The sequence below is a fragment of the Rhinolophus ferrumequinum genome, chromosome 22, assembly GCF_004115265.2.
Source record: "Rhinolophus ferrumequinum isolate MPI-CBG mRhiFer1 chromosome 22, mRhiFer1_v1.p, whole genome shotgun sequence".
Classification (NCBI taxonomy): domain Eukaryota; kingdom Metazoa; phylum Chordata; class Mammalia; order Chiroptera; family Rhinolophidae; genus Rhinolophus; species Rhinolophus ferrumequinum.
Window position 1 is genome coordinate 21,153,939 of NC_046305.1, and position 18,283 is coordinate 21,172,221.

Below are 18,283 nucleotides of genomic sequence, written 5' to 3' on the forward strand. Positions count from 1 at the left end.
ACAAAACCCTTTCTGTAATGCACCCCTCCCCAACCTATTAAGGACGACGTCCAAACCCCACAGCATGGCCTCTCCGGCCTTCATTATCTCGCCTTCAAGCTACCATTGGGGTACCCTCTAGTCCAAGCAGTTATTCACCACATCAGAACCCACATCCTCTCGAGCTATGATCCTGAGACGCTTTTTCCTGGATGTGCAAGTCCAGGAAAAAGGTGTCCAGGGTTTTCCTGGATGTGCAAGTTTCTGCCTCCACGCCTTTGTGCATGTGGTGCCCATCCCCCACGCCTGGTACTTACTCACCCTTTAGCCCCACCTCTGATGTCACCTCCTCCACGATGACTTTCAGATCCAGAAGATAAAGTTAACCATTCACTTCCATTTTTTTTTCTTTTAATAAACTTTTAATTTCGGAATCATTTCAGATTTACAGAAAAGTTGCAAAGATAATATAGGGAGCTCCCACAGACCCGTCGCCTCAGTTTCTCTTAACAGTACATTTGTCAAAACTAAGAAAGCAACATTAGTACATTACTAGTCACTAAACCCCCGACTTTATTCTGATTGCACCGATTTTTCTACTTAAGTTCTTCTTCTGTTCCCGGATCCAATGCAGCACATCACATTGTATTTTGTGTTTGGCAGCTCGTGACTTTTTTTTTTTTTAACCATTCACGTCTTTGTCCTCAAAGCATTTTGTCTTCAAGCACAACAGCACATTTTTCCATGCTTGATTATCAATGTGTCGTAAGCACCCGGTATAAACACCAGCAGGAATACAGGGAGGCCTTTTCCTTCAAGCCATTTTCTCTGTAGAAAACGACCTTCGCCTCATCTAGACTCACCTGACCACTGTGCCTCTTTTTCCTGAATCAGACAAGTTGGGATGCTTCTCACATTTCTTATTTCCTTACTGTGTACTTTTGCTTCTTTTAGTAAAATCCTTGCTGATGATAGAAATTTTTTATAGCAATGCAAGAGGTATGATCCAACCCTCCAGCAATTTTGTTGGGGCAGCCACGAAATAAGAAAAGTAATCAAGAGGCAAGCTTCAAATATGAGAAAAGTAAGTGATAGGCAACTGTGGACACAGACAGAATGTTAAAACAGAATTGGAAACCATTTCATGTTAAAAGTTATCTGGTTTCCTCTAGTTTAGTAAAAACAATGACTTTCGAGGGAAGGCCTGGCTCCCAAAACAGGCCTGTGTGACCATCGTTTGGCTCCTTGTCATTTGAAAGTCAGCAAATAACAAAACCTATTATGTTGTCTGACATCTTTTAGATTTTGTGTGATTGACAGCCCTCAGAATGCAAATAGTCTGCTCTTGTATATTGCAACAAATGTGCTCCATTAGGAGACTCAACTGCCAAACAAGACAAATGGGAGAGGTCCCATACACCCGATGTATAAACAAACAATTGGGAAAAGGGAAACCAGGTTTATCAAGCAAAAACCCATGTTCCTGTGTCATAAACTGGGTGGCTTGGCCTCACCCAAGCAGGCCAGAGACATCTTTCTAACGCTCTCTGGCATTATTCCCCTGGCTCAGCCCTCAGTTATCTGTTTTCTTCTTCCCCTAAAAGCCACAGGTTATAGGTAACTCCCTTTGGACATATCCCTGCCCCCTGGAAAACTTCTAACAGCAAAGGAATGCAATCACCTTTTAAAACAAAATAGTAGTTTCCCCTTTTATTTTACTGATAGCAGGCGAGTCTTCTCAGTTTTCCCCCCTTGCAGGTCACATGAAAATGCCATCAGAAAAACAAAGTCTTGAGACATGCTGCCTAGAGACCTAAGTGGGGCTAAAATTAGCAGCTGCCTCCTTCTCTGTGCAAGAGCTGGCAGCAACTGGAGTGTGACAATACCCAGAGGAGAACAGAGGGGAGCAGAGAGGCGCTGCAGTCATGCCGCTCAGCTGGCACAGGGTGACAAAGGCTTCGAGCCTTGGGTTGGCTGGACGCTGGGCAGCGAGCTGCAAGTGGAGGATAAGCCAGCTCCTCTCTCAGGAAGCCTCAATGTGCCAGCCCAACAGGGGGTGACATACACTTCCAGACTAGCCATTTCCACCTGCTGCTTTCTGTATAATCAACATCATGGGTTAGAGAAGGACGCATGAGGAGAAGATGAATATTAAGGCAGGTGGTAACTGAAAGTTTGGCTTTGTTTTAAAATCAGCTACTTAGTGCATCCCTGTACGGTCACTGTCGGTCTCTGCTTCTAGTCCTCCACCCACACTGACCACATCACTGCACTTTAAACTGACCCGGATCACCATGAAAGACCAGGGCTCCCCAGAAATGAGAAGGTCAGCTTTCCTTGCTCCTCACCTTCCCTGGGCCCTCAGGGGGTCTCTGGCTCGCAATATCCTGCTCTGGATGATTACATTCAACCTGTGACATTGTTGTGGTGGCATGTGACTGTTCCCACCCTCATTTCACACCGTTGGGATGCCTGTCTTTCGGCACATGCCCAGAGAGCAAAGTCTAGCTGAGCAAACACTCGGAAAGGGTGTTTTCGACCTTCGACCTAGAAAAGGAATCACTGCCAGCCCACCTCAGTACCTCATCTCACCCCCTGAGCTTCCCCCGTCACACAACCTGTATGAGTTTCCCAGGGCTACCACAGCAAAGCACTACAAAATGAAGGGCTCAAAACAACAGACATTTATTTTCTCACAGTTCTGAAGGCCGCAAGTCTGGAGTCAAGGTGTTAGCAGGGCCATGTTCCCTCTGAAGCCTCCACGGGAGGTTCCTTTCTTGCCACTACAAGCTTCTGGTGGCCCCAGGTTTTCCGAGGCAGCATTACTCCAATTTCTGTCACCTTCTCCCTGTGGCTTCACACCATCGTCTGTGTGTCCAAATGTCCCCTTTTTATAAGGACACCAGACATTTGGATGAGGGCCCACCCTAATGACCTCGCTTTAACTTGATTCCCTCTGTAAAGGCCCTAATTCCAAATAAGGTCACATCTTAAGATAATGGGGTTAGGACATCAACGTGTTGGGGGACGGGGGGCACATTTCGATCCATAACCCCCCCGTTGGTCATGCTTTACTCTCTTAGTAGGTTCCCTTGCAAAGGATACACCAAGTAGCAGATAGGTGAACAGGGTGGCAGCTGGAGGCTGCAAGAAGGCCAATCAGTGCAGAGACAAATGGTTTGGATGGGCACCAATGCCCGTCCACACAAAGCGCTGAGCCCTTGCACAATCCTGTGTGGTACCGAACAGGTGCTCACGAAACACGATTCATTTCTTTCTGTCTTTATTTCAAGATAATGAAAAGTTTTTCTCTGTGGTTTTTATTCTCATTTACTGAACATTCACTGAGCTGCTTGACAGCCTTAATTACACTCGAGAGAGGTGACCCACAGTGTCAGATAAAGTGCCTGAGGCAAGGAAACGTTCCCTGGATTCTACTCTCTGATCTGTACTACAAAGAAAAGGACCACAACGAGCCCACGCTGCTGCCTCCCACGGCGTTTCCAGCCTCACACGACGTAATGTTAGGTTGGTGCAAAAGTAATCGCGGTTTTTGCAATTATTTTTAACCTTTTAAATTGCAATTACTTTTGCACCAATCTAATACATTGTGATCGTGGGCCTTCAGCTCTTACAACAGCCATCCTGAGAACATCTTGTTTCTCTAGTAATTCAGCTAGCATGTCCAAACAAATCAATTTCTCCTTCCACTGCTTTCTTGGTCTGAGTATGAAACCAGGCTGTGCACAAGCTAATGCGATGTCTGAGGAAGCCTAAGAGAGGGAAAGCCAATACCTTGAGTGCTGATGTGTCAGGTGAGCAAGGGCCCTTCACCAACCGAGCAGGCTCAGATTAAAAACAGTCGCTGGCGTGCAGACTAGCCCATGGTCAATCCAGCTGGCCTGCAAGCCCCGAGCCTGGAAGCTGTGATTCCTATCACCACCCCAACCCCTACCGATAAGTACCAGGAATAGAACAATAAACCAGGTGCCTTAGACTTTGTCTCTGATAGTGACACCCAGGTATATTTTGCAGAGAAAACTGATTGCTTGTCGTGATTTAAATCTCACAGAACAGAGAGGGCAGAACAGTATAATGTAAAGGATAAGGGATTTAGAGTCAAAAGACTTGTGATCTCACCTGGTTCCGAGGCTTACTAGCTGTGTGACAATGAACAAGTTTCCTAACCTCTCTGGCCTCAGAGCTGTTAGTAATACCGAGATCAGATCTGTCTAAACTATGTTGCAGGGCTGTTGAGATGATCAACTGAACTAGTGAATTAGAAATTCTTCAACTACAAAGAGTTAAAATAGTAACAATGGATGCTATTAAGAGGTACGAAATTATATTTAGTCAGAGGACTCAGGAAAATCTGAATGCCATATACATCTATGCAAAGCAAAACAAAGGAATACTTGGTTATTAGCTGGGGCTCTGGCCCCACATCCTATGCAGAACTCCACGTGGCCAGGCTGGGCCTCAGGGAAGCTTCTTTAAGTTAGATCAGCCTGAATGTCCTAATGTTCCAGATTTTAACAATGTGGCTCATACACACGCACGCATGCTTGCACACATGCAAGAGTGTTTATGATGATTTCACTACAAGGTGCAGGGCTGGCCTCAGCCTCACTCCCAGACCCTCTCCTGGCCTTCGCAAGCCCAAACAACATAAGGCTATGAGCCACTGCATGGGAGGCAGAGAACGCCTCTGCAGGGAGAAGAAGGAGAAGAAGTAGGAGACGCCAAGGGGAGAGATGGCCGAATGGGACCAGTGCAATTCTTACTACCTCTCCAGCCCATGGGATCATATAATGGCCACACTCTTGGGGCGGCTCTTTGGACCCCTCTGAATATGCAACTAAGGCAGATTGCAAAAATGGTCACACCATCCCTCCGACCTGTAGCAACACCCTTTGTAACATGATTGTGAAGCTTATCAGGAGATGGAGTCTATTTGCCCTCGCCCTGAGTGTGGGCTAGCTCTATGACATGCTTTGGCCAAGAGAGTACAGCCAAAGTGATCATGTGTCAGTTCTGAGCCAAAGCCTAAAAAGCCCTTGCAGGCATCTGCTCTCTCGCGCTCTCTCTCTCTCTCTCTCTCTCTCTCTCTCTCTCTCTCTCTCTCTCGAACTACTATGACTGTCATGTGAACAAGCCTGGACAAATCTGCTGAAGAATAAGAAATCAACCTGGAACAGACCTGACTTGGACAATTCATCCCAGCCAAGGCCCTAGAAACATAAGGAACCAGCTAAGATCAGCAAATCCAACCCATGGCTGACCCATAGGTATATGCATGAGGCTGTCCTAGACCGGCTAGACACCAACTGACACAGAGACTCATGAGCTACAGAGACTCATGAGCTAGACTCATGTGCTTTTAAGCCATTAACTCTTATGGTGGTTTGTTATGCAGTGGTGGCCAACTGATATATGCTAACCCCAACCGCTGTCCAGTTCAGATCAACACTTCTTTTGGGCCAGAATAAAGAGATGAGGGGAGAGGGGGGACACAAAGGACAGTGTGAGCTTCTTTCCCCAACAGAGCAGTAGTCTTCAAACTGGGTTATGCATACCACGCGGGTTATAGCAGGACTTTCTAAAGTGTATTGGGTAATATAAACAACATGGATAACTTTAGAAGAATTGATTTCCAGGTCCTCAAATTCTGTGTGTGTGTGTGTGTGTGTGTGTGTGTGTGTGTGTGTGTGTGTGTATTTCTCTAAAAATTTATCTAAGGATACGATTCTCCTTTCCCCTTTTCCTCTCATAAAATATCCTTTATCCCACTTTTTCCAAAGGAAAAAGAAAGGCTCTCCCCTATCCTGATCTTACCTCAGGATATAAAACCTTCAAGGGTATTGGCATAACACTGTGAGAGACTGTTCGACAATATCTACAAAAGCTGAATGTCTGCGTACCCTGTGATGCAGCAGTCCTTCCTAGGTATATACCTAACAAAAATGCATACATATCTTGGCCACAGGCCATATATACGACGGCTCATAGAAGCTAATAGCTATTATGTTCACCATCAGTAGAATGAATAAATTGTGGCATGTTCACACAATGGAATACTTTACAGTAATATGCAGGAAAAATCTATAACCACACTCAAAAATATGGATGAATCTCTCAACATGATATAGAGCAAAGGAAACTGGATATAATACATCCTATGTGACTATATACATACGTGTGTGTGTGTGTGTGTGTGTATACACGAGGTCAGACAATTAAGTTCGCAAACTCATCCTAGAAAAAGTGCTACATATCTCATTGCTGAATATCACTACAGTCACTTCAAAGTACTCTCCTTGGGAAGCTGTGCACCGACACCAATGCCTAGTCCACCTTTCAAAGCCATTTTGGAACTCTTTTTATGAAATGGCCATCAGAGCTGTCAACATATTACCCTTGATGTCCTGAATGTCATCAAAACATCTTCCTTTCAATATTTCCTTTACCTTCTGGCAAAAAAAGAAGTCATTGGGAGCCAGATCAGGTGAGTAGGGAGGGTGCTCCAATAAGTTATTTCTTTACTGGCTAAAAACTCCCTCACAGATAGTGCCATGTAAGCTAGTGCATTGTGGTGATTTAAGAGCCATGGATTGTTGGTGAAAAGTTCAGGTCGTTTTCATCTAACTTTTTCATGCAGCCTTTTCAGCACTTCCAAATAGTAAACTTAGTTAACTGTATGTCAAGTGGGTACAAATTCATAATGAAGAATACCTCTAATATCAATAAAAGTTAGCAACATTATTTCAACAAGTTCGCAAACTTAGTTTTCTGACCTCATATACATTTTTAAACAAACAATTTACCCACAAATGCTATGCACTTAGAAGTCAGAGTAGTGATCACTCTTAAAGTCAGGTAGTAGATGATAAGAGTCATGAGAAGTGCTGATGAAGGCTTCTAAGTGCTGGTTAGAAGGCCTCTAAGTGCTGGTTATACCTGTGGGTTCACTGAAAGAAAATTCTTACGATATATGTGCTTTTCTATGCTATATTATATTTCAATAAAAAGCTTTAAAATAGGGGGGCAAAATAAAGGGACAATTAGATAATTCCTTTAATCAAATAACCATAAGTCCTTTATCCATCCATCTCAAGAGAAAAGTATTTTCAATAAAATTTTATTTTTTGTGTTAATAATTAGCTATCAAATGGCATCATCTTTGTGTTACTAATAATTGCAATGATAATTCAATCCAGGAAAAACTATTTACATTTCTACTTTCATAGTAATAGAAAAACAAATAAAATAAATAAAATCAACAATGCTGCAGAGAAGTGTGATAGCTGAAAGGAAAAAACTTTTAGATAAGACAAAATTATGTAGGAAAAATAATACAGAAATATGTGATCAAGGAAATATTACTGTGAAAGAAGATCTTGCTCATATATATTTTTGAAAGGATAATGCTGTATGTATATCAAATCACTGTTATTTATAATTTATATTATTTAAAGGTTTCAGTTTTATTTTTAAATGTCAATATGGCAAAAATTAGATCTTTCATAATTATTTAAATTTAGAATAGAAGAATTAGATGCCTACTTTAAAAAGCATAACAGAGTACATAATTTTTCATAGTTACTTTATTTATGGCACAAAAGCAAAGCAAAACAAAACAAAACAAAAGTTATATAAAAAATGATTCACTACAATAGAATCTCCTAAAATACCTTCCCTTAAGAACCTGTCACAATGGTATATTCCATCTACATAGGTCAGGATGCTTTTCATTACAAGGGACAGAAACCCAACCAAACTAGATTGTCAATAAGTGAAGGCTCTGATTTTTACCCTACTGGCAAGCAACAGATTAGCCTGTCAGTTTTATGGATGCTGGAAGAAGACACGAGACTCTTGAGTCAGAGACAAAGGACTTTCTTACAGCAATAATAGTAGTCAGATCATTTGTGTCATTTCCCTGAGCCTCAGATTCCACAATGCAATGTGAAGAGAGCCAGGTGATACCTGTACACGCAGTGGGTTATGATATAGGAGATATACCCTAGCTTAGGACATACAAATACTTTATAATGGGCACTAAGCCTATTTGAACTTTGCCTCCAGCATGAAATATTTATTATACTGGACAGTAAACAAATACCTTTTACTTTGGAGGAAGATACTATTTTCATCTTCCAAAGATGTCTTCCATATATTCTTGGAAAGAATTCTTGGAAAGACAGTTCAGAACAAAGGCAGTCAATATCTCTCTTCAAAAGACATGCAGAAACACAAGTCAGCCCTGGAGAACTGTCTCCTAACATGAACTGATAAAGTGAGTAAAAAACAAACCAACCAAACAAAAAAACTCCTATAATTGAAAAGTACACAGATATGTTGGCTTCAAGGACTAAGGGATTAAAAATAATATGTGGTAGTAGGTTGTCTCAAAATATTGTGTCAAAAGTACACTGTCCAAAATGCAGCTCTGCTTTCCTCGGAGTTGGCTTCCCTCTCTACTTGGCTTTCCACTGGTGGCTACAATAGGGCTGTCAACAGCTCCAGCCCAAGATTCTGACACCTCTGCAACAACAGAAGAAAGAGGGCTTCTCCTTCCTAATAGTTCTAACAAAAACTGTGGAACTGCATCATGAGGAGATGGACCACACAGACTAGCCAATCCTGGTCACATATAAGGCGTGTCCCACCAGAATGACACAGATTCAGAGTGGGGGAGGAGAGGTTTCTTCCCAAAGAATGGGAAACAAATGCCAAGCAAGCAAAATTGCATCTTTTGGGGCAGCTGGATGGCTCAGTTGATTAGAGCATGAGCTCTGAACAGCAGGGTTTCCGGTTCGATTCCCACATGGGCCAGTGGGCTGCGCCCTCCACAACTAGATTGAAGACAACGAGCTGCCGCTGAGCTTCCGAAGGGGCAGCTGGATGGCTCATTTGGTTAGAGCACGAGATCTCAAAATCAGGTTGCTGGTTCAATTCCCGCATGAGATGGTGGGCTGCGCTCCTCGCAACTAAAGAAAACGCAACTGGATTTGGAGCTGAGCCACACCCTCCACAACTAGATTGAAGGACAACGACTTGGAGCTGATGGGCCCTGGAGAAGCACACTGTTCCTTAATATTCCCCAATTAAAAACTAAAGAACAAAAAACTGCATCTTTCCCCTATACTACTCTCTACCTATCTTCAAGATAACAAATCTGACGTTTCTTCTGTGAGATGTAAGTACCATTTCTTTTTATAGGTAGATTCTCATTTTAATACGGCTAGTGGCATATCTACAGTGCTATTTTATAACCAAATCTCTTGAGAAAGAAGCTATTGCAGTGGTGCCACAGAAGGGATGCTTTGTGTAATAGCATTGTTCCCTTATCGTGCTATGGTCGGCTAAATAATGGCTCCTCCAAACATGACCATGTCCTACTCCCTGGAAGCCATGCAAGTCAGCTTACGTGGCAAAAGGGACTTTTCAGATGTGATCAAGCTAAGGATTCTGAGAGGGGGGAATTATCCTGGATTATCCCAGTGGGCCTGATGTAATCACCAGGGTCCTTATTAAAGAGACACAGAAGGAGACAGCAGGCGATGTGATGACAGGAGAAGAGGGACAGAGAGAAAGAGATTTAAAGATGCTATGCTGTTGGCTTTGAAGAGGAAGAAGGTAAGCCATTGAGCCAAGGGATGTAACTGGCCTCTGGAAGCTGGAAAAAGCAAAGAAACAGATCCTCCCCCCTTAGGACCCCAGAAGGACCCAGTCTTGACTTTAGTCCAACGAGACTGATTTCAGACTTCCAGCCTCCAGAACAGTAAGAGATAAATTTGTGTTCCTTGAAGTCATCAAGTTTGTAATAATAGCAGCCATAGGAAACAAATACAGGGGGCAACAGAAAGCGGGCGGTCAGTGCCCAGTGCACAAGTAAACAGAAGCAAACACAACGATGGATCCCGCTGCACAAAGGAATTTACTGCCAAAGCTGAGACACTTGATAGTGACGGCTCTTGCTAGATTTCCCTTCTGTTACAACAATGTTAAATATTCTTAATTTTCCACACTTTTAAAAAATGTTCAGTCGTGACTTGAGGAGACAGTCTGGTGAAAAGGGGCTTCTGGCTACTAGTGTGTCTGATAAACATTTCAGACTGCCAGGATGCTACCCTGTAATACTCAGCTGGCATGCACTGGCACGGCAGGTGCTGAACTATTTCTGCAGCCACTGGTAAAAAGTATAGTAATAGCTGTGATAAGAAGTCACATAAATGAATAATATAAATTCATGATGTGTGCTTATTTCAGAAACCACACATGCACTATAACCCGAAGTGATTCCTGGTTTAAGCCTTAGGGATCTCACTGCAGATATCCTTTTATATAGTGAATATCCATCACATGGTGAGCAGATTTATTATGCATATTATGCTTAGTTAGAGAAAAAAGGGGACTTACCTAAATTATAAAAAATATTGTGGTTTGATTTCAATTTCTATCACCATATTTGTAATATACTCTTTCCCAGTTTTATTGAGATATAATTGACTTGTAACATTGTATTAGTTTAAGTGGCACATCATAATGATTTGCTTACAATATACTTCTGAATATCACCCTGAATATATATGATTGGGGGCAGGTAGATTGGGAGCCAATGAGAGACAGAGATGTCAAATATTATATGCTAATAAATCAGTAAAAATCAAAATTATTTTATTTTTATTTGGGTTAACTGTATTTAAGCTATATTAGTCTTTACTTGATAGTCTATTTAAAAACACTTTAAAATGTTCTCATGTTCCATGAAACTCATTTCAAATGAATTCACAAAAGCTCCTAGATAACAGGAAAAAGTTTCACACAACTTCACAGAAAGTAGGATTTATTTAAATACACTATGATTCAAACTCCTTCCAAGATACTTTAGAAATTCTCTCAGGTGTAACATGGCCTCAGGCTCACTGCTGGATAAGAACTTCCACTCACTGTTTCTAACGTCCTATGTCTGCTGACTTGGCCTGAAATATTTTTAGGGAAACTGATACCCAAGACGTCTGGGTGACCATGTAGCATAGAGTAAAGAAAAAACTGAGGCTTCTGAAAGTCTTTAAATTCAGATCCCAGGAATGCCCATAAATGGACCAATGTATAACCATGGATGAATTGCTTACCCTGTATCTATGTATCTTTACCAACAAAACAACGGGTGGGAAACTCCTGCTCCTCAGACTTTTCTAGAACGTGCAGAGGATCCAGTGAGGCAGAAGCAGAATCAATCAGAGACATGAAAACTCTATTTAAAGGAAAAGGCTAGTGAAGACGGTGAAACAAAGTAATCACAAAAGAAGATGAGAGATTGACACCTGCCCTCTGTCTGCTCTCATCAAAAATGAAATTTCAGCACTAAGAATTTAACAAAATGTGAGGGAATGAGTTTCTATTTAACCACAGCCTTCCAGAATTTCCAGGGCAATGCCCCAGTTCAGCTTTAAATAAAATGGGCCTGTCCAGAGCCATTTGAGTTAGGAGATGAATAAACTGCATGGACAGGCTAGTCATCAGGGAGAAAATATACTTTCTCCGTTGTCAGCTAGAAATAGCAAGCAAATATGGGGAGTATAAAGGTTCTGACCTGCATAAGGAAATTACTAGTTCCTCTCTCACTGCAATCCGGAGGGAAAGAACCAAATTCGTCTCGCATTGGCATGGGGCCACTTCAGCAGCTAAGTGTTGAGACGGAGTTTGCCAAACTAGTCCAGGCAACAAGGAGGGAAAAGGTGTGTGTGCTAGCGCATGTGCGCGTGCACGTGTGTGTGCATGTCCATGTGTGTGCATACGCGTGCGTGCGTGCATGTGTGTGCGTGTGCATGTGTGCGCGTGCATGTGTGCGTGCGTGTGTGCGTACATGTGTGCATGTGTGTGTGCGTGCACGTGTGGATGTGTGCGTGCGTGCGTGCGTGTAACGGGAAGTCAGGCAGGAGAATGTTTGGTAGCTGCCCTGTTTCTACTGAGCTCCCATCACTGCTTATCCCTAGACGCAGAATCCAGTGCCCACCTCCTCGGAGATGATTAGGTCTCCTTACAAAGCCCGGGACTTCCGGTGACAGAAGGCAATGGACTTTTCAGAAGGAACACCACGCTACATCCAGACAAACATAAAGCTCTCAGCCTGCTCCAGGTCAGATAAACACCCAATGGACAGATACATGCCCACTAGACACCCATCCCCACTGTCTGCCTTTCTTGCCATTGTCCCACAGCTAAGAGTACTGTCAGGATGCAACACACAGGTGGTTTCTGGAGACGGGTCTTACAAGTTTGGAGTGATAACATATTGATATTTTTGAGTTACACAGAAGTCATCAACTGCTTGGTCAAGAAATTAATGTTGAGGCTCTAAGGCAGACATGATAAAGCTCCATTCATCAACAAGTGCTTTTGAGAGCCAAAGAGTTACATAAGAAATAAGCTGTGTTTGCTTCTGCAAAGCATGACACAGCAAGGGGCCTCCTGGAACAGGTTTGGGGACCAAATCCCCAGCCACATCCTTCTCAGATCCCTGGACCCAACTAGGTTCCACACACACACACACACACACACACACACACGTGCGCGCACACACACCCCCTTCAACATTCCCATTCCTCAAGCTGCTTGAAGTAAAGTTCAGTAGTAAAAATTTGGGGATTTTTCTGAAAGGCACAGATGTAAGATTCTTTACTCTCCACTGCATCAATTGAACATTACCTCTCCAACCTCTGCAGCAGAGGTAACACTTGGTAGAAATGGTTTGTGTGCCCTGCGTGCCAGAGCCCTAGAGGGCCACTCCGCATTTCCCTCCGTTGGCTGGCGTTGTCCCTTCTTCTGGACAGCAGGGCAGCGTGCACAGCAGAAAAGCAAGGCTCTGGTTTTACAGCTCATATCACCAACCCCATAGAGACCAGGACAGAGATTTTTACATAAGCTACTAAAATAAGCTTTGCAGCTTAAAGCAAACAGATCCATGTCTAAATTCAGTGAACTGGCGACAAGAGAGGGAGTGACCTCACAACTCCTCCAGGCTCATCCTGAGATACTTCTAGGGACATCGTGATGCTGGGAAAGGCTCTCTGAGAATTAGTGAGGCTGTATCTTCTATCTGAACAATCCTACGCTCCAGACACCTGTCTGCCCTCTTGCTACTCTTCCAGGACTCGCTGAGGTGAGATCTGATGGGGAACACAGTTCCTCTTTATCACTACGGCAGGTCCAGCCCACCAAGGCAGAGAGGGACAATGGTGGTTACCCCCAGGGAAGGGTCACCTTCCCATTAAACCTGGAAATCTGGAGACTGCACTGAAATGTTCTCCACCCCCTAACACAGGTTTCCTCACTTCATCACATTTTCCTCAGTGTGTAGAGGTGAGTCTTTGAACAACAGGTCTTGATTATGTGGCTGAAGGGACACAGCCAGCATGTCAAACTTCTGGCTCATTCATCAGCAGCTGCACGTACAGGTCAACGACCCCTTTTCTGAAACCTCTGGGGCCAGAGGAGTTTCATAATTCAGATTGATTTTTAAATTTTAGAAAGCTAATATAACAGCCCAGCAGAGTCTGAGGAAGCATCCTATAACCTCATTAATACTTTTTCGTACCAAAACATAAATATTCATACCAATTTTCTATCAGGTCAATCATATTCATTATGAAAAAAAAAATACCCAGAGTTCTCAAGGATGGGGGATTTGGCACCATCTGGTTCACTTTCCTCCTCGAGAGATCTAAACTCTACCACTCAGGGACAAAGACCCACAGCAGAGACCAGACAAATGGGGCAAGTGCCAAAGCCCCAGTAGACATTCCCTGACTCAGGAGGCCAGCTGAGATGGGGCCAGGCTGATCTGAAGAATCCCTGACACAGAAAATGCCTTTGAAGCTGAGCTTCCCTGGCCTCAAAACCCAGAGAGGAACAATTCCATAGAGCCCTCCATGTTCAGAGAATCAGTCCCCAGGACTCCTGTACCTGGCTCCAGGGAGGACACAACATATATCCAATCACAGACCATAGTAAGAGCCACGCTGCAGCAGCAGACCAGATTTTTCAGAGCCCTGAACTCACGTGACTGATGTCAGCTCCACAGGGTATGGGGCAAGTCTTTCTGCCTTTGAGAAGCAGAAGGAAGGTCTTACAGCTCTGTCTTTCTCTCAGCCCCTTTAAATGCCAGCATCCCCAGGTTCCACCCCCCACCCTATTCTCTTCTCACTCCGTGCATGTTCCTTGGTTAGTTGTTTCCATTCCCATGGTCTCACCTACCACCTTCACGCCCTTGACTCCCAGATCACAAGCATTTAGTCCGACCCTCCTCCCCCCTCCAACTTACATTTTAACTGCCTCCTGGGCACCTCCAGCTGCTTTCCTTGTATCCCTTTCCCGCGGTGCCAGAGCTTACTAACACCTGTGTGCTCTCCTCCATCTCCCTGCTTTGCACTTAGGTTGGTCACCTGACTGGTTATGACCAATGGAACGTGAGCAGAAATGTTGTGTGTCACTTCTGGCGGGGATATTTAGTACCTGTGCTCCATCCCCATGTCTCTTTGCCCCCATAATGGCAGGACAAAGTGGTGGAGAATCAAAACAGAAACACTCTAAGTCCTGGAGTCACTGTTTAGAAAAAGCGACTGGCTCCGCATGGAACTGTGAGAAGAATAAACTTCTAAGAGGAAACGTTACTGAGAGTTTGGAATTATCTGACAGAGCAGCAGCGAGTGTTACTTACCCCATACACCTGCCTTTTCCACCTGGCAAGTTCCTACTTTCTGTGCTCAAAATTCCAATTTAAATGCCACCTCTTTTGTGAAGTCCACCTTCCACGGGAAGGTCAGCCACTCCATCCTGTGACCTCTACCAGCTTACTCATGCATCTGGCACTGTAATGACGCGAATCTATTGACACATTTCTGTTTGCACGCTTGGGTCCCACATTTGTGTGTGCTTCCTCTTCCATCCTTGTTGTCTCAGTGTCTTTGAGTAGCAACCACCCGATATGTTTGTTTTACTGAAGCAAAGATCCGAGCCTTCTCGCTCATGAGACCAGCAAACCCCAAGCCAGCATTTTCCCACACCATTCTCGGCTTTGTGCTGGGTACTGTGGTAGGAGGCTAGATAAGTAAGACCCTGTCACCTAACTCTAGAAGCGTTTTTATCTTTAGGTCCTCAGCACCCCTTTATCTCCCATCTTTATTAAAGGACATCCTCTACTTAGAAAGTATATGGTCTTTTCAGGAACTATCAGCTACGCCATTTCTCAGAAGGCAAGATCAAAGAGGGGTATTATAGAGACAAGATGAAAGCAGAAGAGGGCTCTCTCTCGGCCCCTTTGAGCCTGGCTCACCCAAGCCTGCCACAATTTAGATTCATGACCTGGCATTCTGGGATCACAAAACTATGTCAGGGTTATTTCTGGTGTGAAAAGAGCCATAACGAAAGCATCACTGGGGAGCCAGATGTGGAGATGACAGGCTAGTATGCAGTCATGTGATTACCACTTGGCAAAGCTTCCCAAACCAAAGCACAAAACCCTGCCACTGCTCAGGGAAACTTAGCTTTTAATACATAGGGAATAGGCTAAAGTCGTGTGTACTGTAAGTAGTTCCCTTTCTCCGAATTCTCTGAAGGATGTAACTCTTAGTTCCAGCCCCAGGGAAATGGGGACATGAAATAAATGACGGTCAATTATTAATGCAATGTTTTCACAATAATTCCCACAGACTAGCAGTTTACCTGCTGCTGGTGGACATTCAGATGAGCCATTCATGTACAGTAAACATAAGGTCAGCTACTCGTGCTGGCATCTCAGAGTTCAGACAAAAACATCCCTAACAAAGCTCTGCAGCCATGCCCACAGCTGCAGGAGAGCACAGCGGGCCTTCTAGGACATAATCCTAGTAGGACTTTCAGAATGGCAAATGTTAGACTTTGCAGTATCCTGAAGGCGGGATGGATAGGCAGTAGGGGAGGTCAGAATAAAGGAAAGAATTGGAGAGCTAAGTCAGCAGAACAGAATGGGAGAGTTTGGGAGAGTCCATTTTGATGTTAAGTGTCACGTGTCATAGATAAGAGGGACATCAAAATAGGGGACACTTAAAGTCACAGCTAAACACAGGGAACTGTTCCTGGCTGGTATTTACAGGTCACATCCTGTGAATAGAACAATGACTGTGCACCCCCATCCCAGTCAAGATACAAAGGGCAAATGTGGAAAACAAGAAATTGGCTGAAAACAGCATTCCCCTGCAACTTACCTTGTATGAAGATCCTATTCCAGTAGATTTTCCCAACTTGACTGCCCCCGAGAAACACCAGGTTGGACAGGATCAGCATGGAGGTGGAACAAGATGCTAGAGCGGCGTGGAGCCGACGGCGAGCTCGTGGGGAGAGGAACTGGACCTGTGGGGGAAAAGGCAAGAAGACGTCTCATCACAAGGGTGAAAAATGAGACTGGGACATCGTCCAGCCTTCCTCGGTCCCTGGCCCAGGATGCCCCACCAAGAGCCGGAAGTAGGTTGTTACATAAACAGGTTTCAAAACTGCTATTCCTGCAACACGCTTATTTTGGTCTAAGGAGAGAAGTCACACGTCTCCAAGTGGTCACTTCCTACGACCAAAATGGGCTTTCCTCGGACATGGGGAACACAAGGACTGAAGCTAGTTAAGATGTAGCTGGAATGTCGCCACACGTTTTCTGCATGTAAACCTATAGGCACAAGAAGTTTTTGCACTGCTTTCCATGGTAACAAGCACAGCTCCATATAACGGGGTCTAGAGCCTGATCTTCTGGGCCAGTTTACTTGACCCTGGGAAGCCACCCCATAACTCTGGCCCACTATTAGGATGAATCCCATTAAGAGGGTACAGGAGAATCGGTACAAGCAGACTCCATCCCTGGAATCAGAGACCAGGGCACACGCCCCACGGACAGTGACCTTGCAGCAGCATCAGAATGGCGGCTTATCACAGCACCTGAAACAGGCAGGAACTGAAGAGATGCTTTCCAGCATTGATTGTAAAGAACTCTGCTCATCCATCCGAGGTCTTTCTTGTACTCTTCCCTCCCCTTTTAATGTCTTCTCAAGGATTTCATCAAGTCAACAAAGCCTTTTTATTTCTCAGCATTGCCTGCTCTGGTGGCCCTCCGGAGTGAGGTCACAGTGCTGTGTCTGGACTGTGTGAGGCCATGAGCACATCACAGGGACTGTCCTTTGGGACTGTGTATTCAGAATGAGAACCAGGTACAGTGAACAGCCAGACACACGGGACCCCGGGGCTTCTGACAAGTACCTCAGCCTGATCCCAAGGCATAGAACACAGAGGCAGCAAAGGGTCTAGAGACAATTCCTGAACATCCTCCTGAAACCTGCGCATCTATGGGGTGACCTGCATCTTGATTGCAGCTGTGCTTCAAAATTCTGAATTACCCGGATTCATGGCAGGCAAAAAGGACAAAGCTGGAGGGTGACTCTCCAGCAGGAGGCTTATTTACTTGGGCGGACCCTGCTGTGGATCGTCGGTGGCCATTCTGTAAGCCTGGTCAGTGTCCTCTGAAAATCTGGAGAAAGGAATTCCCGACACCCTCCCCTTTTCTGTCCCGCCAGTCCCAGCATCTGTTCTGTTTGCTCAGATATAGCTGCTATCATACATCTCCCCTTCCATGGCTCTCTCCTCCAGCATCACATTGGCCATAGCTCTACTGCCACCATATATGACAAGCTGTGCAGCAGGCACTGACTGAGTTGTCTGCCGGGGCATGAATGTTCTGGAAAGCTCTCCAGTGATGCTGACACGTTCCTGGTTAGAGGCCACCAGACAAGATGACCTCTCATCTCTCCCCCTGCTCTAAGAGGTCACCAGCCCGTACAGAGGATGCTGTCCAACAAGACCAGCTAAGAGAAAACGACACGGTCTCAAAAACGGTAATTAAAGAGAAACGGGGACAAAGCAGGCTTGTAACTCAGCAGTCTTCACCTCTGGGAATAAGGAGACATTAATCTCCCAGTTTCTGTATTGTACAGCAGAGGAAGGTATTTTTCTGAGTATTACTGACATAATTAGCAATAACTGGGGAGGCAGGGTGAGAGGAAGCAGGGAGATAAGGGGGGGAAATCCAGAATAATAAATCAAGAGAATATGAATTGTCTTAATTGGCATAAATGTGTCCAAATAATTCTCTCCAGGTACAGGGACGCTGGTAACACATTTGATTTCTAACGAGTACTCTGCCACTTCGGTTCTAACCCCATCAGTCTCCCCGCACCTTACATCCTGTTTTGTGGATTCAAAGTCGCCATGTGATCTTTTA

General features: G+C 44.4%; 1 protein-coding gene across 3 annotated transcripts in view; it reads right to left on the reverse strand.

Moving 5' to 3' along the window:
- The window catches only part of HHAT (hedgehog acyltransferase), a 255,303-nt gene that overhangs the window by 35,947 nt on the left and 201,073 nt on the right, over window positions 1-18,283 (reverse strand). For all 3 annotated transcript variants that reach the window (XM_033094166.1, XM_033094165.1, XM_033094167.1), the window contains one exon: window positions 16,230-16,374. In XM_033094166.1, coding sequence (XP_032950057.1) covers window positions 16,230-16,374 — 145 coding nt within the window. The remainder of the gene's footprint in view (window positions 1-16,229; window positions 16,375-18,283) is intronic.